The 25,922-nt window shown below is 49.3% G+C and overlaps 3 protein-coding genes across 5 annotated transcripts in view; 2 read left to right on the top strand and 1 right to left on the bottom strand.

Moving 5' to 3' along the window:
• Positions 1-2: 2 nt before the first annotated feature.
• Positions 3-8,495, bottom strand: ALKBH2 (alkB homolog 2, alpha-ketoglutarate dependent dioxygenase). Of its 2 annotated transcripts, XM_080650788.1 has the most exons (5): positions 7,931-8,495; positions 5,894-6,145; positions 4,189-4,638; positions 1,987-2,185; positions 3-693 (listed from the first exon to the last, which is right to left on the bottom strand). In XM_080650788.1, exons 3-5 carry the CDS (start codon positions 4,463-4,465, stop codon positions 387-389), a joined length of 783 nt encoding a protein of 260 aa, XP_080506914.1. In that variant the 5' UTR covers positions 4,466-4,638; positions 5,894-6,145; positions 7,931-8,495; the 3' UTR covers positions 3-386. The 2 variants fall into 2 exon arrangements, with proteins under 2 accessions (XP_080506914.1, XP_080506915.1); XM_080650789.1 differs by lacking the exons at positions 1,987-2,185; positions 7,931-8,495 and having other exon boundaries at positions 40-693; positions 5,894-5,926.
• On the top strand, positions 7,772-17,863 carry UNG (uracil DNA glycosylase). Its single transcript, XM_080650778.1, has 6 exons — positions 7,772-8,268; positions 8,936-9,031; positions 11,909-12,006; positions 13,096-13,184; positions 13,988-14,166; positions 16,633-17,863. Exons 1-6 carry the CDS (start codon positions 7,957-7,959, stop codon positions 16,771-16,773), a joined length of 915 nt encoding a protein of 304 aa, XP_080506904.1. The 5' UTR covers positions 7,772-7,956; the 3' UTR covers positions 16,774-17,863.
• A 185-nt stretch (positions 17,864-18,048) lies between these two features.
• The window catches only part of ACACB (acetyl-CoA carboxylase beta), a 98,670-nt gene continuing 90,796 nt past the window's right edge, over positions 18,049-25,922 (top strand). For both annotated transcript variants that reach the window (XM_080650748.1, XM_080650747.1), the window contains exons 1-2: positions 18,049-18,081; positions 22,316-22,435. The gene's annotated coding sequence lies outside the window, so the exon portion shown is untranslated. The remainder of the gene's footprint in view (positions 18,082-22,315; positions 22,436-25,922) is intronic.

Raw genomic sequence — 25,922 nt, 5'->3', positions numbered from 1 at the left:
ATCAACTGGTATTCTTTCATCATTTATTTTTTTAAATCCTCACCCAAGGACGTTTTCGTTGGTTTTTAGAGAGAGGGGAAGGGAGAATGAGAGAAACATTGATTGGTTGCCTTCTACCATGCACCCAGCTGGAGCCAGAGATCGAAACCGCAATCTAGGCATGTGCTCTGGCCAGGAAGCAACCTGGGACCTTTCAGTGTATGGAAGTCCGCTCCTACCCACTGAGCCAGGGCTATTTCATCAGGTACTGATTTGATATAAACATCCTCTTCCTGCATTGTTATGTAACGTTAAACCTTTCCTTTCCCTGTTGGTAAAGGCAATGCCAGCTCCATCCTCGAGTAGAGAGGCAAGGAGAGAACAGAAGTACTAACTGAAAAATATTTTTACTTTCTAGTAGGCAGGATTTTACGAAAGGTCAGATTGACGCGCGGAGCCAGAATCTTCTTGCGGACGGGGAGACTGTGATACCAGTGAGAGTTGGTCGGGTGGTTCATCATCAGTAAACTCCCGTGGGCCAGCGGCAGCCTGACCACCTCCAGCCTCCGGATGGGGCTTCTCCCTCGAGCATCTTTATGCCGGAAGAAGAAGTCTCTGCAGGCCCCAAAGGAGACGGAGGCGATGGGGCTCCCAGGAGCCAGTTCTCTTTCGTCATCTCGGTGTTCCCCAATGTGGTCGCAGCCATCTTTATACCTGCAGTGAGGAAGCAGGCACAGCTCACAGCCAGCTCGCTCTGGAAGCGCGCCAACACTGAGCATCCTCATGTTCTCACCGGGTGAACAGCGGCTCCAAGCACGCCAGTTTCTGCGGGGCTGGAGGGCCTTACCTGGTCCTACAGGTGAGCCACGCCTAGAGCCTTTTCACTGTGTTACCCAGTCCTCGTTGATCGCATGCTTGAAAACTCAACAATCAAAAGAAGCCAAAACATGTTTTCTAGTTCTCCTAGTTCACATATGTAAACCTTTATCATGAAAAGGTCTCTCCCTGCCCCGCCAGAGTGTCAGCCCTCGCACGGAAGGGTTGCAGGTTCAATTGCCGGTCAAGGGCACATACCTGGGTTATAGGTTCAATTCCCCAGTCCCGTCAGGCACGTGCAGGAGGCAACCATTTGATGTGTCTCTCTCACATCAATGTTTCTCCCTCTCTTCTTTCCCCCTGCCTCCATTCCACTTTCTCTAAAAATCAATGGGAAACAATATCCTCGGGTAAGGATTAACAACAACAAAAGAAGTCTCTCCCTACACCTAGATAAAATCCATATTCCTTTCACAGTCTGGCCCTTTGCCCACCTCTGAGCTCAACCCAGACCCCTTTCCCTCATTCCCTGCTTTCTGGAAATACCAATGGGATTTTCACTCCATAGACACCAAGATCCCTCTGCTCTTCCGCCCAGTGGCTCCTGCTCTCTCTCTCTCCATTTAGTTATCAGTTCAAAAGTCAGCGCCTCTGTGAGCCCTCCTCTAACCGCCATCCCCTAAACCCAGAGTTCTCAGCCAGGAGGATCCTGTCCCAACCCTGGGACTGGGCAGTGTCTGGGGACGTTTTGGTTGCAATGACTACGGAGGGTTGCTACTGGCATCTAGTGGAGGCCAGGGATGCTGCCCTCAACTTCCTACAATATATAGCACCACAGAATTATCTGGCCCCAAACTTCCTGTGAGAAACCCTGCCCTGAACCCAGACCCCTTCCTGCTGGCCATTCTTGGTCAAATCAACGAGACATTTATCAGCGTCTGAAATTATCTTATTCAACTGTTCATCAGTGAATCACCTCTCACTTCCCCTGCGGCAAGAGCGCCAGGAAGACAGACCGACTGCTCATGCCACTCTACCACCAACCACACCCCTGGTGCACTAAGGAGTTACCCGTTGTGCAAAGGAATCAAATATGGAGGAAGCCTAAACTCGCCCTTTGGGAAGAGGCAGAGATTGATAACATTCACTGCCGAGGCCTAAAACAAAAGTAAAGGACAAGCAGGGTGTCACCTGTTAACGAGCACAAAGTTGAAGGTCTGCCCAGTCACCGAAGAAACACGATTCCGGACTCGCTCTAGAACTGGGATCCAGGGTTTTGGAGACAGAGTGAGGCCTGAAAACGTGTAGGTCAGCCCAGCGTCGCCGTACGTCGCCTGCTTCCTTGGCACGCTGTGCCACTTCCCAAACACCTGCACCTTGGCCAGTGAACCTGTGCAGATGAAGCATGGCAGCTCAGAGAACTGGGCAGGTGGGTGCCTACACACTCACTACCTGAGTATTCAGGATAGCTTAAAAAAAGAAATTGACTGATACTAGAGAGAAGAAGGGAGAGGGAGAAGGGAGGGGGAGAGAGAGAGAGACATTAATTTGTTGTTCCACTTATTTATGAACTCATTGGTTGATTCTTGTATGCGGCCTGACTCAGGATCGAACCCGAAACCTTGGCAGTATCAGGACAATGCTCTAACCAACTCAGCTACCCAGCCAGGGCAGGAATAACTTAATAACCTGACCAAGGACCCCTCCTCAAAAGTCATTGTGGCTTGCCCAAAATTTTCATTTAAGAACAGTGATTCCTGCCCAGCTGCCGTGGCTCATTGGTTGAGTGTGGAACTATGACCCAGGAGGTCATGGTTCGATTCCTGGTCAGGGCACATGGCAGGACTGCGTTCAATCTGCAGCGTGGGGCATGCAGGAATCAGCCAATCAATGGTTCTCTCTCCCTTTCCCTTCCTCTCTGAAATCAATGAAAATATATTTTTAAAAAAGAAAAAAAAGAACAGTGATTCTTGTCCTACACTTAGAGCTGTGGTTCTCAACCTTCCTAATGCCGCGACCCTTTAATACACAGTTCCTCATGTTGTGGTGACCCCCCAACCATAAAATTATTTTTGTTGCTCTTTCATAACTGTAATTTTGCTACTGTTATGAATCGAAATGTAAATATCTGTGTTTTCCGATGGTCTTAGGCTCTACAGCAGCAGTTCTCAACCTGTGGGTCGTGACACCTGTGAGAACCCGCTGCTGTAGAGCCTAAACAGGGGTCCTCAAACTTTTTAAACGGGGCCAGTTCACTGTCCCTCAGACTGTTGGAGGGCCGGACTATAGTTTAAAAAAAAAACTATGAACAAATTCCTATGCGCACTGTGGGCCCGGGACGAGTCGGCTGCTAAGCAGGACAGGCAGCAGCACCCGGCGGGCCGGATAAATGTCCTCGGTGGGCCACATGTGGCCCGCGGGCCGTAGTTTGAGGACGCCTGGCCTAAGACCATCGGAAACACAGATATTTACATTACAATTCATTAACAGTAGCAAAATTACAGTTATGAAGTAGCAACGAAAATAATTTTATGGTTGGGGGGTCACCACAACATGAGGAACTGTATTAAAGGGTCGCGGCATCAGAAAGGTTGAGAACCACTGACTTAGAGATGGTCCTAGTCCAATTATTTTAAGAATACCATAACTTAATCGCCTTAACTACAGTAGGAACAGAAGAAAGAGGCTGAGGTGTGAGTGAGATAAAGTTAGGGGTGATACACACTGGGGTGATTTTGCCCACTGTGGAGACCAAGGGTCTAGGGCCCCCTGAAAGGTGGGGCTAACACAGCTTAGTCTGTAGGCTGGAGTCCCCTGTGGGCTTTCCTGTGCCTCCTCGTGCTCTGCCACCTTGCTGGTTCTCAATGTGTGGTACCCCAGCAGCCTCTACAACATCTGACAATTCAGACACTAGTGGGGCGGGGCCCAGCCACCGGAGTTCACACAAACATCAGAGTCCTCTGGTGATGCTGAGAGCACTGCAGAATTACCAGGTCATTTGCCGTCTCTCCTGGGCCAGTGGTTCCCAGCCCTGGCTGCACGCTGGATCCACCTGAAAACACTGCTCAGGCTGCGCCCCCAGCTACTCTGATTCAACTGATCTCGGTCAGAACTCAGCATCTTTTCCTTTTTTCGACTTTCCCAGATGATTCTCCCAGTGGAGATTCACTCTAGTTGTCTGTCAGCCCCTGGTGGGCAGGCAATCCTGTTTTTTTGCTTTAAGTTTTTATCCCAAGCAACTAGAGAGGATCTTGGCCCACAGGGGCTCAGAGAATGTGTTGAATCCGTTAACAAACTCATCAGTAATTAATGGCTCCTGAGTTCGATTTCTCTAAACATGGACTAGTTTTATCGAACAAGCCTTCAGCACACAGCCTGCAGTCCTCCGCTTACCTGTAAAATACTCCACTTCTTGTTCCAACTCTCGGAAAATCTCGTCCGCTTCGGCTTTGCCAAACAGGACTGTGTAATCGCAGTCCAGGCCCTCGGATCGAATGCGTCGCCAGCTGAGGCCGGCCAAGTCAGCGCCATTCCCCGGGGGTTCTCTCCTGGGCCTTTTCCTGGTGCTTTCCTCGTCTTCTCCCAACTTGGCTGGGCTTGCTCCTGTCTGCTCCTGCTCCCTCTTTCCCACAAGGCCCCCTAGAGCCCTCTTCTCCAGGAATCTGTCCATCCTGTCTCCACAGAGCAAAGACCTGGGAGTCAGTGGTTCAGTGGTGGGGCAGAGAGAGAGACACGGCCCAGGCTCTGTCCCAGATGCAAAAATGTGCTCTATGGCAAAGTGATCCACAGCAGCATTCCTCCTCGGTGTTTTCAAGTTTCCATTTGAAAGTTTAACGCCATGTGCTAGGAAGGAAGTAGAGGGTTAAAGCTGGAACGGTGGGTCCCTTGGGACGATCTGGTCCAGCCCGGACTCTCCCACACCTGGCCATGCTGGAATCAGCTGGCTAGCTTGCAAAAACCCAAATGCCTTCACTCCTCCCGCAAGCACCTGAAGGTTTCTAAAAATATACTTTTATTGATTTCAGAGAGGAAGGGAGAGGGAGAGAGAGAAACATCAATGATGAGAGAGAATCATTGATCGGCTGCCTCCTGCAAGCCTCTCACTGGGGATGGAGCCTGGAACCCCTGCATGTGCCCTGACCTGGAATGGAACCGTGACCTCCTGGTTCATAGGTCGATGCTCAACCACTGAGCCAGGTTGTCTGGGCAAGCACCTGTATTTTTATAGACACAGCGCCCCCCCACCCCCCACCCCTTTACACTGTACAGGCAGATTTACAGATGGGGAAACTAACACTAGGAGAAAGTAAGGGGCTTGCCTACCATAAAGTCATCAGAAAAGCAGTGTTTTTTTTATCTCCCTTTCACCCTAACCCTGCCCTGCCCACACCAGTATTAAAATAAAATAGGTAAGCAGTATAGTGATCCCCAAGTACATATGACTTTTTTTTTTCTCTCTTTTAATGATTTCAGAGAGGAAGGGAGAGGGAGAGACAGAAACATAAATGATGAGAGAGAATCATTGATTGGCTGCCTCCTGCACACCCCCCACTGGAGATGGAGCCGGCAACCCTGGCATGTGCCCTTGACTGGGACCGACCTGAATCGAACCCAGTACCCTTCAGTCCGCAGGCCCAGGCTCTAGCCACTGAGCCAAAGCGGCTAGGGCTGGATATGATTTTTTTTTTAAATATATTTTATTGATTTTTTACAGAGAGGAAAGGAGAGGGATAGAGAGTTAGAAACATCGATGAGAGAGAAACATCGATTCAGCTGCCTCTTGCACACTCCCTACTGGGGATGTGCCCGCAACCAAGGTACATGCCCTTCCTTGACTGGAATAGAACCTGGGACCCTTCAGTCCGCAGGCCGACACTCTATCCACTGAGCCAAACCGGTTAGGGCTGGATATGATTCTTAATCTACATATAAACAGTTCAACGTGATCCATGGGCAAGTACTGGAATTCTGATAAAATAACTGTAACACGTGCGTGGGGTGGCGGTGAACAGGGTTCTCTTTAAAATCTCAGCATCTGCGCAGCTTCCGAACCCCGCAAACACGGTAGATAGGGGGGCAGGAAGGAGAAAACACTCACCCGGACCGCAGCAGTACTTCCGGGTGGATTTCGACCAGCAAGCTGGGAAATGCAGGCAGAGCTGCAAAACAAGGCAGTGGGCGGCCTCCGAGCGCCACCTGTTGGCCTCCTGGGCGTGTTGCAAGTACTGTACCACCGTGTTTTGAGTTTAGAATTTGCTGTTATGTTGAGGATCATCCTGTGGTTTGGGAGCTGTTACTAGGTGCACCTCTCCCTGGGGATTCATTTGGGAGCCCGACAGGGAGTTAGTTGCTGTGTGGGTAAATTATTTTAAATTATGAGCTTCTCTCTTTCTTACCCATCAAGCTCCTTGTTCTAAGCGCTGGAACACATCTGTTAACAAGAAGAATACAGTCCCTTCCCTCACTCAAGCTACATTTTGGAGCTGCAGACAGAAATAAACAAGGAAAGAATACATAGGATAATTTTCGGTAATACAGAAGCTATAAACAGAGTGACCGGCAGGAGAAGGCCTTTCAGAGGAAGGGTCCCAGGCTGAGACCGAAGCTTCCAGGTAGGGAATGCTGCGTGCAAGGGTGTGAATGCCACACGAGGGACATGCTGGTTATGTCCAGTGAACTCTGAGACCCAGACTCAGTCATGCCACCCTGTCAGAGAGGGAAGCAGCCTGGCCAGCAGAGGGACAAGCTGGCATTCTATGTTAAGCATATTTGGAAACTGTTTTTAATGTAAAATTACTAATAATTTTACCTTTCAAACAGATCACTTGGTAGGAAAGATGTGACCAGCTGGGATTTTGGCCAGTAGATGGAGAGGGCAGCAGCTGAATTCAGGCTTTATTTTGGAGACAACCAATTGGACCTGTTGATGGTTTGGATATGGGGAGGGAAGGACAGGCAGGTGTATTGGGGGGCGGGGGTGCCTTACAGAGGAGACTATTTTGGAGTTCAGCCTTCATGCCCCAGTTTCCCCAAAACTTACAGGTAAGGCACAGTGTTGGACTTTTCTTAGCCTTAGCTTGTGTCAGTAAAATGAGTTGGGAAAATTGGATGAGATAATGTAGTATCCAAGAGCTCAACAAATAGTATTTTAATGCTAATTTCACTCCCACTACTACTTGACCTGGCAGGTAATTTTATCTTTTCTTCTTCCCCTCCCCCCTCCCCCCTTAGCGGGGAGAATGCGGGGACTCGCCCCAAGGCAGAGGTATGGGTGAATAAAGAGTAAACAAATGAACGGACCCACCTAAGGAAATCCTGCCCCTAGCAGCCCCTCCCGCACATGCGTATTAGGCCCTCCGCCGCCCACCGCCCAGCCCACCCCCTCGGTGGGAGCATGCGCGCGCGGCTTGGCGCCAATTGCGAACCGCCAGTGCTAGAGCCAGCCTCGCCGGACCCCGGGCGGCGCGCCTCTGCTTCCCCCAGCCTCGCGGGTGCCCGGGCGGCTTCGGGATGATCGGCCAAAAGACGCTCTACTCCTTCTTCTCCCCGAGCCCGAGCCCCGCCAGGAAGCGACGTGCCCGCAGCCCCGAGCCGGCCGACCCAGGGACCGGCGTGGCGGCCGTGGATGCAGCGGTGAGGCGCGGCGGGGACCGCTTGTGGGGCCGGGGGAGGCGGGAGGGAGAGGAAGGAAGGCGGCGGGGACCGCGAGACTGAAGAGTTGCAGAAACGCACCCCTGACTTGGTAAACTGGGGTCTCGTGTCTAAAGCTGCCTCCACATATTCAAAACAGCCGCCGCGTTCCCCGCCATCGGCGGCCATGCTGAGGGGCCAGCCAATAGGGGCGAACTTCGGAGTCCACGGCGCCAATCAGAGTCGAGGGTACCGCCCTCCTTGCTCGCGTCCAATCGGACGAAGGGAGGGGCGGGACCTTGGAGAGTTTTTGCCGCGAAAAGACCACGTGGGGACGCGCAGTGGCGGGTCTGGCGGGGCGGGGCGCCTGGTTGCAGGGCTTCCCCTTCAGCGCACCGCTGCATTCCGCCCCGTATTAATACCAAACACGAAATTTGGGGCGTCGGCCTGCTAAGTGCGGGTCTGGCCTAAGGCCTGGGTTCCCAGAGTCTGGTTTTGCACTGACCTTCCGGGTGGGGCTGAAACCCACGAATGGGCGTCCTCTGCTATGGGCCTTTGGGTTGGGGGCGGAACCTGCTGGTGCCTGAGAGAGGTCCGCTGTGGATCTTGACCCGTCTCTGCGGGGACCACTTGCAGGTCAGCCCCGCCAAGAAGGCCCGGGCGGAACAGGAGGAGCCGGGCACACCGCCCTCGTCGCCGCTGAGCCCCGAGCAGTTGGACCGCATCCAGAAGAACAAGGCCGCGGCCCTGCTTAGACTCGCGGCTCGCAACGTGCCGGTGGGTTTCGGTGAGAGCTGGAAGAAGCACCTCAGCGGAGAGTTCGGCAAACCGTATTTTATAAAGGTAAACGAGGAAGCTGCGGGCTCTTGGCCTTGTTAGTATAGCAGGCCGAGGCCACGTTTATAGGATATTGCTTTCGTAGTCTCCCGTTTTTCCCTCCTTCAGTGTCCTTTTCACGTTAACTATGGTGTTTTGAATCTACACGTTTATATTCGTTTCTAAACGACTTAAGATGATATCGTGGCTTCTTTTAACCCATCTAGTTAGTCTGCTATCCAGGAAAGAGTGGCAAAGTAAAAAACACAAGCCAGACTGCTTGAAACCTGGCCCCGCCTTTTAAAAGGGGGGAGGGGCTGGCATTAACAGGAAATCGGAGCATCTAAGCCAATCAACTTTGACCTAGCCCAAAGAGAGGGCGGGGACTGAAGAGATTGAGCAACTTCGGTGGGGAGGGAGCAGGTACTGTTTTTATTTGCTGGGTTTTTCTTTAAAATTATTCAGAATTTTTTTTTTTTTTTACTTACTGATTTTAGAGAAGTGCCCTTACTGGAGATAGAACCTGCAACCTTGATGTATCGCTCTAACCAACTGAGCTACCAGGCCAGGGCAAAAAAGAATTGGGTCATGAAACATAGCAAAGAGTTAGATAATGCTTCAGTTAACTTTCTTACTGAATTCCTATGCTTTTCAGTGAGAATCTGATTTTAAATCTAGTTTCTTTTTCAATCAGCTAATGGGATTTGTTGCAGAAGAAAGAAGACATTACACTGTTTATCCACCCCCACACCAAGTCTTCACATGGACCCAAATGTGCAACATAAGAGATGTAAGTACAGGTTGTGGGTGAATTTTTGCAAAAGAAGAGTGGGAGTCAGTATTTCTTAATTAGGGACACTGGAGTTAAAACACTGTCCATGTTTTAACAAAATAAAATGCTAAAATTGTGGGATTTGTCAGGCTATATTTTAACCTATATTTACTCTTTTCTTTTTTTAAATATATTTTATTGATTTTTTACAGAGAGGAAGGGAGAAGGATAGTTAGAAACATCAATGAGAGAGAAACATCAATCAGCTGCCTCTTGCACACTTCCTACTGGGTATGTGCCCGCAACCAGGGTACATGCCCTTGACTGGAATCGAACCCGGGACCCTTCAGTCCGCAGGCCGACGCTCTATCCACTGAGCCAAACCGGTTAGGGCTACTCTTATTTTTAACCTAGACCATTGTGTCTATATGCTCTCCTTTCTTGTATTTTATTTACTCCTGAAAGCAATCCCAGACTCGTGTGAAGTATTATTGTGGTGGTGGTGAGGAAACGGAGGCATGAAGGAGTTGCTCTTTCACCTGGCTATGGTCAACCCCACCTTGACTTGAAGCTCGGTATTCTTTCTGTCTGACCACCTGTCCTTCAGTCTCTTAACTTCTGGCCCAAACAGCTCTGCTACCCTGTTCCTTTGCTGTGGTTGGTTGTACAACCAGCTGCCCGGAGGGGCGGGAGGTGGGGGGTTCTAGTCACGTCAGTCTCCTGTTCAGAAGCTTGCCTGGCTTCCTACTGCCTGAACTACGGAAGCTGCATGAATGTGGCCATGTCCGACTTAACCAGCCTTTCCTCCACCTCCCGTTCTTTGACATCGGAATTGAACATTGTGGCAGGCCTCTCCTCGTTTCTGTCTTTTAAAAGCAACTATAGATCGATGGCACCTCGCTGAATCCTGTTTTCTGCCACCGTTGCGATCTGGTTTTCCTCAAAACCCCCCAAATATGCTTAGTGTCTGCTTACACTGGAGGTTTTTACACTTCCTGCTTACGCTTTTTCCCTCCCCATTTGTAAGTTGAAAGCAGGAATCCCTTGACTTAGTAAATACCTGTTAAGTAGAAGTGAAATAGGTGAATAAGCCATCCTGATAAGGCTACTGTGCCTAATACTTAACAAACTGCACAATTTTCAGTTTAGAGTAAGGACTTTGGATGTAGCTCCTTGTTTCTGAAGTTAGAAAAAAACACACAAACCAAGTTATTTTAAATTCACTACTATTTTGCCCCTTGGTTGAATAGATGTTCTGTTTGGAATACCAGTGATCAATGTAAGTAGGGAAGAATAAGAAAAGAGCCTGAAACTGGGGATCAGATGGCCCAGAGTGGCTTTGCAAATGAGCATGTGGAGGCTGTGGGAGGTTACCTGGCTCCTCCAAGGCTGTCCCTGACCCAGCTCCGTGCTGGGACAGGTGGCTTCGTGCAGGGGACAGTGTGAGCACCAGCAGCAGGAAGGGAGAGACCCAGGAAAGCTTCCTGATGACGGGACTGTCTGAAGCTGGATTTTGAAGGCTCAGGTATATGTCAGCTGTGGAAGAAGATTCTAAGAAGGTGCACCTTGAGCAGAAGCATGAGAATGAAGAAGAGGTGGGCGGCCTCCGGATCAAAAGGACTAGCCGTGTCTTAACACAGCCCGTGACAGCGACCTAATTACTTCTCACTGCATCTTGCCGCCTACTCCCGTGGCTCTTGACCTGACCTCTTTATCTTCTGGTTTCCTTCCTTAGAAGATCGAGGGGAACAAGCCCCTTCGTGTGCTGCTGGTGGGGAATTCGAATTGCTTCAACTCATTGGAAATGAAAATTTAAAATACACTTACCCTTTGACCAGCAACTCCACTATTAGAAGTATTCCACAGAAATAAAAGAAACAGCCAAAACTGGTTTGGCTCAGTGGATAGAGCATCAGCCTGCGGACTGAAGGGTCCCGGGTTCGATTCCGGTCAAGGGCACGTACCTTGGTTGTGGGCACATCCCCAGTAGGGGGTGTGCAGGAGGCACCTGATTGATGTTTCTCTCTCATCGATGTTTCTAACTCTCTATCCCTCTCTCTTCCTCTCTGTAAAAAAAATCAATAAAATATATTAAAAAAAAAAAAAAGAAATAAAAGAAACAATGGGGAAACATAAGGACCAGGGTGCTTGCTGCGTGACTTTTTGTAATGGAAACAAGTGGACTGCCCATCAGTGACTGGGCTCTATTAACTTGGAGGTTAAAATGTGTGATGTGAGGAACACCAAGTGTAGGGTAATGAGTACAATAACCCCAATTCAGAAGGTAATTTAAAAAAAAATTAGGATGGGATAGGATAACTGGGAGATGACTAACCACTTTGTCTCTTTCTGGATGGTTGTACTTGTTTTCAAGGTGTATTTACTTTTGTGATTTGACAAATGAAGGGAACGAAAGCAAAGTTGACCCTACCTTGTTTCCAATACCTGTGTCAGAAGGGAGGGGGCAGTGTGGTAGGGTGGTTGAGTGAAGGCGAATTTGGTAGTGGAAAAGAAGTAAGATACCAGGCCCGTGGTCGGCAAACTGCGGCTCTTTGGCCCCTTGAGTGTGGCTCTTCCACAAAATACCACGGCCTGGGCGAGTCTATTTTGAAGACGTGGCGTTAGAAGAAGTTGAAGTTTAAAAAATTTGGCTCTCAAAAGAAATTTCAATTGTTGTACTGCTGATATTTGGCTGTGTTGACTAATGAGTTTGCCGACCACTGTACCAGGCCATCTGCTTTCTTCCGGGGGTTCTAGCTGGGTCACGGGGGTGGGAGGGGAGAGGGGTTGCTCTTCTCATTATCCTGTCCCTTTGTATAGGTCAGCAGTCAGCCCAGTGTTTTTTTACACTGCCTACACTAGGGTATTGTTTAATCTGCCACCTGGCATTCACAGGTGAAGGTTGTCATCCTGGGACAGGATCCATATCATGGACCCAATCAAGCTCATGGGCTCTGCTTTAGTGTTCAAAGACCTGTTCCACCTCCGCCCAGGTACGATTGCTTTATAGATGGCTCAGGTCCCATTGCGGATGTGTACCTTTTCAATCCGCGGTCGCCAACCTTTCGGACCTCACGGACCACCGGTTGGCAACCGCTGTTTTAAAAATATATTGATTTTTACAGAGAGGAAGGGAGAGAGGGATAGAGAGTTAGAAACATCGATGAGAGAGAAATATCGATCAGCTGCCTCCTGCACACCTCCTACTGGGGATGTGCCTGCAACAAAGGTACATGCCCTTGACCGGAATCGAACCTGGGACCTTTCAGTCCACAGGCCGACGCTCTATCCACTGAGCCAAACTGGTCAGGGCGGCGAACACTGTTTTAAATTATTGGTACGCCTATTTGGGGGACTTTCGCTAGCCTTTGGAGCGGGATTTCTCGGTGTTAGCACTGGTGATGTTTGGAGGTTGGGGCTTTGTGGGGGAGAGGGTTGGTCCACTGCATTGGAAGATGTTTAGCAGCACTCATGGCCTCTATCCACCAGGTGCCAGGAGCACTGTCCCCTAGAACTAGAGAGTTCTAACAAAATGGCAATGAAAAATGTCTTTAGACATTGCCAGATGTCCCTTGTGGGACAGACATCATCCCTGGTTAAGAACTACTTCTTTAGAGGATTTAAAAAATATATATATTTTTTATTGATTTCAGAGAGAGAGAGAGAGAGAGAAACATAATGATGAGAGAGAATCATTGATCGGCTGCCTCCTGCATGTCCTCCACTGGGGATCGAGCCCACAACCTGGGCATGTGCCCTGACCGGGAATGGAACCATGACCTCCTGGTTCATAGGTCGACGCTCAACTACTGAGCCATGCTGGCAGGGCTAGAGGGTTTTTATAAGTAAATGCATAGAGATATAAAACTGTAAGCATCAAACGGGAGGGAGATTGTAACTCCTGGGCTAATGTGTGCTTAGGTTTTCCAAAGTGCTGTTCCTTAAATCCAAACAGACCAAAAATATTTACTTGTTAGCAGGAATGGCTGGCTTTACACGCTGTAATTCACACGTCTCTTGGAGGTTGTGGAACTTGCCGAGTTGTACTTAAGATTGCCTTTTTTCTTTCGGCTTGCTTTCAGTTTGGAAAACATTTATAAAGAGCTGTCTACAGACATAGATGGTTTTGTTCATCCTGGACATGGAGATTTATCTGGGTGGGCCAAGCAAGGTAAACCAACCACTGCTACACGTGGCTAAAATGACTAAACTTACATAAGTCAGAAAATGAATTTCTGTTTTACCCTGCAGCCAATGTTTTCTCCTTTTTCTTTTATGTTTTTTGTTTATTGTTGAAAGTATTACACATGTCTCCTTTTTTTTTTTAACTAAATTTTTCCTTTTCTTAGATTTTTTTATTGATTTTTGGAGAGAGGAAGCGAGAGGGAGAGAGAAACATTGATGTGAGAGTGAAGCAACAATCAGCTGCCTCTTGCATGCCCCCTACCATGGATCAAGCCTGCAACCTAGGCATATGCCTAAACTGGCAACCTTTCCGTGCACGGGACGATGTCCAACCAACTGAGCCACACCAACCAGGGCTTCTCTTTCTTTTTTAACAAATAAATTATAACCAGGATAAGGAAAGAGTATTTGCCCTTTGGTTTCTTGAGTTAGATTTTTTTCCCCCAGTAAAACATTTTGGCCTCCTTTTGTTATTTTCTGGGGTTATTTAATATCACAATATTGTTTAAAAGCAGTTCTTTCTGATGACCGATGGTATATATGCGCATTACTGTTGCAAACTTGCAAAGGTGTTGAAAGTGCAGAGGTGAAAGTTCAGTGCCCTCTGGTAGCACCAAGAAGTGCCCAGCAGTCTGTTGAAATGCTTTCTCTATGGCCGAATTTCAGCCGGCCGCTCTGGGTCCCATCCTGAGAATGCTTTCCTCATGCAGTTAGTTAGCCCTGACCTTGGGTGTTGGGCTGACTCGTTTCAACCTGCCTTTAACCTCTTTCTTTGGTGGATGTTCGTAGGTGTTCTCCTACTCAACGCTGTCCTCACAGTCCGGGCGCATCAGGCCAATTCTCATAAGGAGAGAGGTTGGGAGCAATTTACCGATGCGGTTGTGTCCTGGCTAAATCAGAACTCGAGTGGCCTCGTCTTCTTGCTCTGGGGCTCTTATGCTCAGAAGAAGGGCAGTGCCATCGATAGGGTATGTGGTTTTTAACAGTTTAAACCAGTGAGAATCTAGAAATCCTTGCAGTGTGGTCCTGGAAAATCCATGCCATAAAATGAAGCTTATTTTCCCTGAAGACTTGTAATTAGGGTTGAAAATTGAATAAAATTTAGACAAATTACAGTAATGAGGAAAGTGACTAGCCAACTTACAATTTACTAATACAGGCATAAACTTGCCATATACTTAGAAAGGTACACAGATCCCCAGCTACCATTCATTTAACAAATAGTACAATAAGTCAGCAATTTTGAACCCGTGTGCCGCAAGAATTTTTAAACATGGTGATCCCTGACTATTTAGTCGGGGCACTGACCTCTTTTCTCTTAGATTGTCAAATTAAAAAATGACAACAGCCAACACAACCATAGCCGTCTGGTGTGAATGAATCAAAATTACACCTTTTATTTTTTTGTCAGATCAGAAAATATATTATTTGGTGTGCGCAGAATTTTGGTAGTTAGTTTATGTGTGCCATTAGATGAGAAAGATTGAAAATCGCTGATCTACCCAGTTGTCCAGCCAGAAATCAAATCAGATATCATTCATAACACCTCCCTACCTCTTTTCCCTTTCTTCCTCTCCCTCCCCCACCCCCCTATCCAGTCTGTCATTCACAGCCCAAGTTCTCTCTCTTATCTCTCAAAAACGTCCCCCCCTAAATACCTTTGCCTTGGTTTAGGCCAGTGGTCGGCAAACTCATTAGTCAACAGAGCGGCAAACCGAGGCTCGCGAGCCACAGTTTGCCGACCACTGGTTTAGGCCCCTCTGATCTTGCCTGGAGCATTCAGATGCCTTCTCCCTGAAGGCCATGACTTAGGCTGATAAGCTGGGGTCTTGGGCGTGGCCCTGGTCTCAGCCACAGCTTTCTTCACTCTCAACTCCAGGCTGCTTGGAGGCACATCTCAGGTTTGTTTCCTGTGCCCCACTTCCCTGCCTGCCTTTGAACGCCCTGCTTCCTTTGTCCTGAGTGGAGAGGTCTCTTTCTTCCCCAGAGGCTAAATCATCCTTCCAAGCTCAGCACAGCTCACATTTCCAGGGGCCTGTACTGCATGCCAGACAGGGTGCTAATGAGCACTTGACCTCAATTACTTCTCATAATATTCTCTACACATGATCATCCATTCATTCATTTTGCAGTAACTAGAAGCTAGGCGCTGTTGATATTCCCAATTTACAGATGAAAAATGAAACGCAACTTGGGGAGGCTCAGCAACTTCCCTGTGGCTACACAACTGAGGGGCGGAGCCAGGACTTGAACCCAGGCGGCCCCACTTCAGGCTCCGTGCTCTTAACCACAGGGCTGCCTGGCTTCAGTTAAGGCCCCTCCTGGACGGAGCAACTTGAAGGCAGTGATGTTTGCAAATATTTGTTAGGTGGTTATAATTTAAATGCAGAAAAGAATAAAAAGTCTGTAATCTTCCTGCTCAGTTAATGACAGTTGAAAATTTAAAAATCAAAGTATTCCCTTTTTTGTTGTTAATCCTCACCCAAGGATATTTTTTCTATTACTTTTTAGAGAGAGTAGAAGTGGGGGCCGGCGAAGGGGGGAGACAGACATCATGGGTTGCTTCCTGCACACACCCCAACAGTGACGGCGGCTCAAATGCTTTCCACTATTTCTTTTCCCTGAAGGAACTACTACAAATAGTGTTTTGGGTATTTTTTTTCCAAAAAATTTTTTAATGCAATTACCACTTTCTTTTAAGTTGATATATTTTGGAGGTCTCATATCAGCGTATGTAGCTCAGCCTTATTCTAGTAGCCATGGGGTGTTCCATTGTAAGAACTTGAGAAAAATACTTTTAGCCCGTTGCATGACACTGAATTTATATCAGGTTTTACCTGGAGAAGCAGCGCTGCCATGAACCCCCTTAAACCTGGGTCTCTGTGTAGGTACATGCATCAAGGTGTCCTTTAGCAAATACATTCTCAGCAGTGTATTGCTGGATCATCAGGACTTAAAAAGATTGCATAGACCAGGGGTCCTCAAACTCTTTAAACAGGGGGCCAGTTCACTGTCCCTCAGACCGTTGGAGGGCCGGACTATAGTTTAAAAAAACAACTATGAACAAATTCCTATGCGCACTGTGGGCCCGGGACGAGTCGGCTGCTAAGCAGGACAGGCAGTGGCACCCGGCGGGCCGGATAAATGTCCTCGGCGGGCCGCATGTGGCCCGCGGGCCGTAGTTTGAGGACGCCTGGAGACGGTGCCAAGTTGGAGGCTGAGACTGGTCCTCGCAGCCTCAGAGCCTAGCAAAGGTCGTTGCCCCACAAATGAATGAGTGCATTGATGTCCTAATATGAACACCGAAGGCAAATAAACACACTTAGCAGAGTGGGAGGATTTAGGAAGCGCAAAGGGGACGGCACACTGTCTTCACGTGCAGCAGCCAGAGTCCCAGCCGTGCCAAGCCTTGGTCATTCTTTTTCTCTTTTCAGAAGCGCCACCACGTGCTGCAGACCGCCCATCCCTCCCCATTGTCGGTGTACAGAGGGTTCTTTGGGTGCAGACATTTCTCTAAAACCAACGAGCTGCTGCGAAAGTCTGGCAAGGAGCCCATCAACTGGAAGGATCTGTGACCCTGAACTGGGGAGGGAAGGGGGGGTCCTCCAGGCAGTTTCTAGAAGCTGCTATTGAAGTATTTGTCAGTGAAGAAGTCGGACTGAGAAAATAATTTCCCTGGTGATCCTTCCGCACTATGCACACCAGGGAGAACATTTCAGTAAAGTGGCCATGCGCCAGGCTGCCCAGGAGTGGCAGCGTTATCCAGCAGAGACTACCCTGTGACCACGTGTCTGTCTCAGGAACTTGGCTTTGGCTTAGAAGACACGTCAAAGTTTTGGGAAAGGAGAGTTCCAATTCTCTAGATTCTCCTCCCCTCTGTCTCCTTTATGGTTAAAGGTGGGGAGGTAAGCACCTTTTCAGTTTCTTAAGTCAGCTGCTACTCGCTTTTACCTGTAGGTTAAATGTTAGGTTATAAGGTGTTGGGAGTTTTTATATAGAAAGGCCCCCTTCGCACATGGGCCAGGTCCACTGCCCTTTGATCCTTACAGAGCCCTCAGGCCCCTCCTGGAAGAAATGGGGTTTTTATTTTTTATTTTTTTGCCAGTTCCCAGAAATTGGAGGTCAGTTAGCAGATTGCAGCAGAGGAGAAAATTCCTAAGGAACAATTCCTCCTGTGAGCCTTCGGACTTTCAGAGGCCAGGAGAAGTGGGCCGGGCCTAGTTTATATTGTTCTCTGGATGTTTCTAGGAATAAGCAGTGGAAGTTGAACAGGAAGGAGAAAGGGAGTTTTGTTTTGTTTTAAGAAGGGAAATGGTTTTCTCCCATGTGTATCTTGCACTGGGAGAAAAGGCAGCATAGTGCCTAATGCTTTTTTTTTCTGGACTGAAATCACTTTGGGATACCATTTTCTGGAACACTGGAGAATTTTGCTCTTTTAAAAAATGCTTATATGCCCGGCCGACGTGGCTCCGTGGTCGAGGGTCAATCTGTGAACCAGGATGTCACAGTTCGATTTCTATGCGGGTGTTTTGTATTTTTTTAATCCTGTAAGAGACCATCTTCATTAGGGCTGAGCCTCCATCCTAGGCCCTGTTAGCGATGCTGTTAGCTGGGCTCAAAGTTAAACCTGCTAGAGTTTGGTAATAAAGGGTTGTTGAAGTTTCACTTTGTGCTGTGCCCTTTATGCTGCTTACCCCTCACCAGTCAGCTCCTGGGCCTGGCCATCCGCGGACGCCCTTGAGCTGCCCTTGGACTGCGGTTGCCATGGCAACTACTGCGTGCAGGAAGGGCCGCCTCCATGCCGCCCTCGCTCTTTCCTCCGCCCTTGCCCCTCCCCCCTCCGTCCGCCCTGATGGAGCCGCCCACCCGTCTGCAGGGCTTTGGTAAGCGTTGGGCGGGGATCCAGGGAGGGGCGAAGGCAGGACTGTGGCCAGGGGTCTCCGAGTCCAGTCGGGCCCTACTCCAGCGCTGTGGGGAGGCTGGATGGGGTCAGGGTCCGCTGAGTGGCTAAAGGGGCCATTTCAGCTGGAAAACATTTCTGCGGAGATCTTGCGTGCCTGTCAGGGCTGTGTCCTGCCAAACCTTGGGACACTGCGCGGGGAGCTTCCCCAGCCTCCCTCTGCTAGTGTTTGCAAACTTTCCAGGAAATCTGAAGTTGAGGTGTGAGGCCAGGACGCTGGGAAAACACGGCCATAGCCCACTGACCTGCCCGCAGAGCTGGAGAGGCGGGTGGCCCATCAAGATGAGAGGCTGGCCCTGGCCGGTTTGGTTCAGTGGATAGAGCGTCGGCCTAAGGACCAAAGGGTCCCGGGTTTGATTCCGGTCAAGGGCAGGCACCTGGGTTGTAGACTCCTCCTCCTCCGGGGCCAGAGGCAACCAATCGATGTGCTCTCACACCGATGTTTCTGCCTTTCCCTCTAAAAATCAATGGGAAAATGTCCTCGGGCCAGGATTAACAAAACAAGGAAAGATGAGAGACTGGGTGGACACTCCTGGTGTCAGATGAAGGAGGAAGTAAAGGGGGTCAGGAGGGCTTGGTCACAGTATTTAAGAGCGTTAGAAAGAATGTATCCAGCGAGGGCACCTAGAGCAGCATAGACATTTCTTAGGAAAGCAGGGCGTTGGGAACCTTTCGCTTGAGAATCTCTTTCCCTCCACGTCTTAGTTTTCTTATGGTTGAAGAGAAGGGCTTGCGATCCCACGTTCTGCCATCAGCAAGCAGGCAGAACAAAGATACATTCTTCATCTGCCCTCTGGTGACCTGGAGTCCTCTCAGCATTACAATGGGTCCCCTTAGCTGAGGGAGAAACGAGGGGAGGGGTTAATATTTCTGTGGGGCTATGAGAAGGGAAGAAGCAGGAAGCTCTGAGTTACCATAAAGGATTCACAAATCAAACTCCTTTTTAAAAATATAGTGAATCTTCTAAGTATAGTGACGCTTTAAACAATAGAGAAGCCTCTTACATGGTCTATTACTACCCCTCCCCCCCAAAAAATACAAATTTAATCACTGATCTTTTACGTACAAGGCTGGTTATGGTGAACTTTTGGCCATGTGGTGGTCCGTTTTTTTCATGTGTTTAAAGATTTGTTGCAATTATAGCACTGGGTATGCCACAATGAAGGGCAATCTTGGCCTTTTCGGTCAGAGGCCTGCGTGCTTTTTCTGTAAAGGGTCAGATAGTAAATATTTAAGCTTTACGGCCATCCTATCTCAGTCCTACTCTGCTGTAGAGAAAGCCGCCACGTGCAGAATGTAAGCAAACAGGTGTGGCCGTGTCCCAATAAACGTTTATGGACACCAAAATTGGAATTTAATAGGATTTGCATGTGTCATGAAATCTTCTTATTTTTATTTTTTCCAAGCATTTCCTAAATGAAAACCACTCTTAGTTCAGGAGCCACAGGACAACAGACGGCACGGGCCAGAGTTTGCAGCACCCTGTTCTAGGGGGTCCTACTCGGACGCCAGCAATGACAGAGCCCACTGGCTGTGTCCTCCCGCCGTCCAGGCAGTTCTGTGTGGCTCACCTGGAGAACCTGGCCAACAGTGATTCCTATCTCCCCTCTCAGGCCAGGAGAAGAGGATCTGCTGAGGGCTTTTGGGGACACAAGGAAGTCAGTTATGCAAAATGTCCTGGCAACGCCAAGTTATAAAACAATCATGTCAAAATCACTTATCTGTGATCGGAGTCCAGTGGGGCAAGGTAGGGGCACGTGAATTGTTTTATTCAGAGGCTTCAGCGTGTTGTTAATACGCTTCTTATTAAAGAAGATCATCCATTTTTTTACCTTTTGAAATTCACTTTCCTGCTGCGGTTTGCTCCTGGCATTAAAAAGTTTTAGGAGCCCTAACCGGTTTGGCTCAGTGGATAGAGCATCAGCCTTCGGACTCAAGGGTTCCAGGTTCGCTTCCTGTCAAGGGCATGAACCTTGGTTACTGGCACATCCCCAGTAGGGGGTGTGCAGGAGGCAGCTGGTAGACGTTTCTAACTCTCTCCCTCTCCCTTCCTCTCTGTAAAAAATAATAATTAAAAAAAAAGTCTTAGGAAGGGTTTTGGATTAGAGAAGTGAACTTTTTGGTGTGTGTGTGTGGCAGTGGCCTTTTTATCTTTTGTCAAACCTTAGAGATGTACGAGGTATGAGCTCTGGGCTACTTTGGAGGGTCCTAGGGTGGTGACTCCAGCTGAGAAAAGACTGGAACAAACCTGCTGGAGAGGCCTCTTTTCCTATTTAGGGTCCTGACACTTTAAAAAAATATATGTTTTTATTGATTTTAGAGAAGGAAGGAGAGGAAGAGAGAGGTAGAAACATCAATGATGAGAGAGAATCATCGATCGGCTGCCTCCTGCACACCCCACACTGGGGATCAAGCCCAAAACCTGGGCATGTGCCCTGACTGGGAATCGAACTATGACCTCCTAGTTCCCCCAAAACTAGGGGGTCGGCAAACTGCGGCTCGCGAGCCACATGCGGCTCTTTGGCCCTTTGAGTGTGGCTCTGCTACCTGTGGTCGGCAAACTGCGGCTCGCGAGCCACATGCGGCTCTTTGGCCCTTTGAGTGTGGCTCTTCCACAAAATACCACAGCCTGGGCGAGTCTATTTTGAAGAAGTGGCATTAGAAGAAGTTTAAGTTTAAAAAATTTGGCTCTCAAAAGAAATTTCAATCGTTGTACTGTGTATCACAGCCTAAAGTCACCTGTTGATTCTCCCCGGGGACATTTTGAAGCATGTTTACAGAGTTTGGAGAGAGGGACAGACCAGGCGATCAATACTTGGCATTCTTGGTTACTCAGTTGTGTGTTTCCTGTGTCCTTGTATTTGGGGTGATGGAGAGGGGGGTCTGGAGGCTTCAAACAAACCATTAGTGTTCCTCAACCTTCACTACAGAGTTACCTGGGGGAGCTTTAAAGGATATTAATGCCGGGCCCACTCCCAGAAATCCTGATTTCGCTGGCCCCGGGGAGGAGGAGACATAGCCTGTTTGTAAAGGGGCCGGTTTGCAGCAGGACTGGCAACGTCGTTCCATGTGGCCAGGTGATTTTTTTCTTTTATTTTTGGCGAATGATATGTAAGACTTTCTGAATCTGTGTTTGAAGAAACACATTTTTCTATTCATGTTCTTATGTTTGATAGGGAAACTTGGTGAATAACTTTGGTTTCAAGCTTTCCATTGTCTTCTAGAAAACATCTGTGCCTTAAAGAGAGAGTGTCAAGGGAGAGCTGAGCCACCAGAAAGAATTCTGAGTGTGTGTGTGTGTGTGTGTGTGTGTGTGTGTGTGTGTGTTTAATGAGACTGTGAAGTGTTTCTAATCTTTTCTTTTTTCCCTTTATCGATTTTTTTTTGTTGAGGATTTTTTTCCATTGATTTTTTAGAGATAGTGGAAGGGAGGGGGAGAGACACAGAGAGAGAAACATCGATGTGAGAGAGACACACCAATTGGTTGCCTCCTGCAAGCCCCCTGACCAGGGTGGGGGATCGAGCCTGTAACCGAGGTACGTGCCCTTGACTGGAATCTAATCTGGGACCCCTCAGTCCGCAGGCTGACGCTCTAGCCACTGAGCCAAACCGGCTAGGGCTTTCTAATCTTTCTGAGAGCAAGGAGTTTGATTCGATTTTATGAAGTGCCTGCTGTGAGCAAGCCACTCTGCCAGCCGCTCGCTGACTGTTGTTTCATTTCATTTTCTCTCCCGGGTGATGAAGTAGTTGGATGAGGACACTGGCTGGCCCGTTGCCCAGAGCCACAGGTAGCAGGGCTCGGATTCAAACCCACGGCAACCTGATTTCACAGCCCAATCGTCTTGTCACTATTGACACTCTGCCCAGGCGATCATTATTTGCTGTCCCCGGGAATTTAAATGGAGTCTAAAGTGCTCCCCTCGGCTCACAGATGGCTTTCCCAGGAAACGCAGGAGGACGTGTCTGTGGTTGGAGAGGTGCCTCTTTGAAAGGATCGCATGAGCCACTTGAGAGTGAAGTAGCCTTGATAAATAACCTAACCGCAGTCACAGGGGCTGCGGATGATCGAGAACTCGGGGACGCAGGCCCTGGGCTAAGCCCTCCACCTGTAGTGCTTTATCCTCAACGCCTATAAAACGGATGTGGCACCATTCCAGGTGACAGCGGATGCCCCGAGGCTTCAAGAGGACCGTGGAGACATCCCACGAAGTTCACTTCTTGGAAAACAAGCCACAAGTGAACTAGCTGCTCCAGGCCGCACCTGGCCCAGCCACCAGGTAAACTGTTTTTGCATAAGCTCAGCTCTTACTGTCGTTTTTCCCACTTGCCTCCTGGTTTACAGAGTACAATGCCCTTTTGTGTGGCCTCCCCGCAGGCTCCAGTTTGGACCTGAAGATGACCTTTGTCCCACATGCCGCTGGGACATTCTGTAACTGCCGGGGATGCTGGGCTTCTCCTCCCAGCCTCAGCCAGAGCCAGCCGGCCCCCAGCCCCCTGTGGGAATGGAGCTCTTTGGGGTTTGTTTTTCTTTCCCCAAGTCCCCAGAAATGGGAAACGTCTCCTTGAGTGGCATTTGCATGGAGAAGGTTTAACCCAAATCTTCCCCCTCCCCGCCACCGACACCCCCCCCCCCCACTCTGCACCCTGGAGAGAGAAGCCAGGTGATCTTTGGATAGCAATGCCCTGAGCCCATTCACGGGGCTTGATCCAGAAGCCATTTCTCCAGTGTCCAACAGCCTGGGCACAGCATGGCAGAGGAGGGCCAGCATGGCTGTGTATTGCTTACGACAGCTTGGACTTTAGATCCCTGGTGGCCGAGGCGCCTACGAATTTTGAAGTAAAGCAAGCTGCGGGCGGAATTGAGAGGTGGAAACCAGCGCTCTGCCGAGGGAGCCTGTCCCGCTGCGCCTGGGTTGTTGTTGCTCTTTGGTGCCTTGAAGGTTAAGTGCACCCGGGATATTTTTAAACTGGCAAGGGCCAGTTCATCTAAAAGTGACATTTGCAGTCACGGCAGGGAGCAGCGAGCCGAGCCGGCTTAGGCTCTGGGCCCTCCGCAAACAAGAACCCTGGAGAATGTGAGCCTGAGTACACACAGTTGGGAGGACATGGGGAAAGAAAAGGCCGGGAGAGAAGGGGTAAGTGAGCTCGCCCCTCCCTGGAGTCAGGGACTTCACGCCAGCGTCCAAGTGACGGGGCATTCAGTGCATAGGGACGGCGGCCCCTGTGCAGTGGTGCACATGTGTGGGAGAAGCGGATCCAAAGGGCTCTGAATGTCACAGGTGAAGGAGAAGGGTCTTTCTTTGCGTCTATAAATGGTGATGTTGCTGGGAATCCGGTGCTTACTCATTAGTTCCACGTGCCGAAATGCTTTAGGGTTTAGGTTTACCTAGAAGGCTGTTCTGTGATTTTTTTTTTTTTTTTGGTCCCCCAAACTTCTGTTTAAAAAGATTGAAACAGTACAGAGGAAAACGGGGTGTCTCCTTGCACCGTCCTCCTCCTGAGGGAGCTGCTGTGTTAAAACAAGGTCCCAGACCTTGTTTCCCCGAGGCCTCTGGTTCTTTGCATTCATCTGGTACATAACTATGTCTTTCACACGGATCATGATGATTATTTTAACATAAATGGGCTTCCCCATAGGTGGGGTGACCCAGCACCCAGATTTATCCAGCACTGAGGGGACTTCCCAGGAAGCGGGTCTTTCCATTTGAAAACAGTAAGATCTAAATGTTGTTTTAGAAATGTTTTCCTTCTACCGGGCCGGCATGGCTCTGTGGTTGAGTGTTGACCTATGAATCAGGAGGTCACGGTTCAATTCCCGGTCAACGATTCTTTCTCATCATTGCTGTTTCTCTCTCTCTCTTCCTCGGCCTTCCTCTCTGAAATCAATAAAAATATTTTAAAAAGAAAGAAAGAAAAGTTTTCCTTCTAACAGTGTCTTGGGAGGCCTTTACAAGATGTGATTTAAAAAAATTTTATATTTTATTGATTTTTTACAGAGAGGAAGAGAGAGGGATAGAGAGTTAGAAACATTGATGAGAGAGAAACATCGATCAGCTGCCTCCTGCACACCTTCTACTGGAGATGTGCCCGCAACCAAGGTACATGCCCTTGACCGGAATCGAACCTGGGACCTTTCAGTCCTCAGGCCGACGCTCTATCCACTGAGCCAGGTTAGGGCAAGATGTGATTTCTTTACTGGCTTCTCCAAGTTTTAAATGGAAAGACCCAGCCACTTCTCAGCCGAGGTAGTCTGAGATGCACGCATGCCCTATATCTGAAACGCTCGGGGGAAGGCGTTTTGTGTTTATGCAAAGGCGTTTTATTTGCTCCTGCCCAGATAAACTCCCTCCCAGTTTGACCACCTTTAGATCGGAGGAATTAACGTGTTCCATTACCCAAGGCACTCCATCTTTATGGCGAAATAAACATTGTCCCCTGAGATGGAACTTTTCAGACAATCTTATATCCCTGTCGAAACGCCGGGGTCCCTTGTTCTCACACTTCTTCCGAATTTTCACTCGGGGATCCTGACCTTCGGAGGAGGGTGCACCCGCGCCTAGGGAACCCCGGGAGCAGGGCCAGAAACCTCGCATCTTATCTGCAGGCTTGGTGCGCATGTCAGATGCTGTTCTACCAGAGCCCGGTGTGATACCAGGGAACTAACTCATCCCCGTGGCACAAGGGGCCCTGTCCCCTTGTCCCGGGATCCAGAACTCCTTGTACTGGACAGGCCAGGCGGGCACAGCAGGAAACCTGAGGTCCCGAGTATTGAGAAGTTGGCACATGCCAGGCGTTTACACATGAGGACGGTCCTGGGGGGTGGGGGGGAATTACTTACTCCACTCCCCAGAGCAGGAAATCAAAGTTCAGAGAATTTCTGTGATAGGCCCAGGCCCATCAGGTGACAAACAGCAGAGTCTCCACCCACCCAGGTTAGCCTCACGCCAGAAGCGCTGCTCTTGACCTCTCTGGGCCCAGCGCACCTGAGCTCCCTCACCTGTGCTGGGCCGCAGACACAGCCACGCTCCGGATCCCGGGGTTTTGTGCCACTCTGGTTGGGCTCACTGAAACCTGCCCCCCTTTTCCAATCAGATTAAATCACGGTTAAGAGTGACATGAAAGGACAACCCCCAACACGCTCTTCTTTCTATTTGGAAGTAAGTGGGTCATGAGCCCTAGCCGGTTTGGCTCAGTGGATAGAGCGTCGGCCCTCAGGCTGAAGGGTCTGGGTTCGATTCTGGTCAAGGGCACGTCCCTCGTTTGCAGGCTCTGTCCCCGCCCGGGTTGGGGCGTGTTGGGGGGGCAACCAGTTGATGTGTTTCTTTCTGTGTGTCTCTCCCCCTCCCTCCACTCTCTCTAAAAAGTCAGTGGAAAAACAGGCTCCAGTAGTCACTGGAATAGTGTGTTGTTGGAAACGCCCCCTTAGCAGGTTTCTCCGCTCCGTTCTAAGAGTGGTCTCCTTTAGCCACTCTCCCAACGAAGTGGCGCTGAGGGGCCCTCCTCTTTGGAATGCTAACCCGTGCAAGGCGGGGAAGGGGCTGTGGCACAAGCAGTTTGGGAAACAGGGGCTGCCTGTGCGGATACCTGCTCCATCTGCTCCCACCATTTCCTCCACCTTCCTGCCCGCGCCTCCAGGCTGAACCACGCTCCTGCTCTCAGCAGAAACCTCCTGCTTTGAGATCGCTTCCCTGAACTCGCAGACCAAGGCTGGGCCCCTGTCCCATGCACAGTCCAGGCTTCTCCTTTTTATTTATTTATTTATTT

The sequence above is a fragment of the Plecotus auritus genome (genome assembly GCF_963455305.1).
Source record: "Plecotus auritus genome assembly, chromosome: 13".
NCBI classification, from domain to species: domain Eukaryota; kingdom Metazoa; phylum Chordata; class Mammalia; order Chiroptera; family Vespertilionidae; genus Plecotus; species Plecotus auritus.
This window is presented reverse-complemented; position numbering and strand designations above follow the sequence as displayed.

Bases quoted from the DNA above. Each gene is read 5' to 3' on its own strand.
- ALKBH2 (XM_080650788.1), bottom strand. From the start codon at position 4,465: ATGGACAGATTCCTGGAGAAGAGGGCTCTAGGGGGCCTTGTGGGAAAG. The intron at 2,186-4,188 runs GTAAGCGGAGGA...TCATCTGCACAG, and splicing joins AGAAGTGGAGTATTTTACAG to GTTCACTGGCCAAGGTGCAG. The intron at 694-1,986 runs GTGACACCCTGC...TCCTCACTGCAG, and splicing joins AACTTTGTGCTCGTTAACAG to GTATAAAGATGGCTGCGACC.
- UNG (XM_080650778.1), top strand. From the start codon at position 7,957: ATGGGCGTCCTCTGCTATGGGCCTTTGGGTTGGGGGCGGAACCTGCTG. The intron at 9,032-11,908 runs GTAAGTACAGGT...TGGCATTCACAG, and splicing joins AAATGTGCAACATAAGAGAT to GTGAAGGTTGTCATCCTGGG. The intron at 14,167-16,632 runs GTATGTGGTTTT...TTCTCTTTTCAG, and splicing joins AGGGCAGTGCCATCGATAGG to AAGCGCCACCACGTGCTGCA.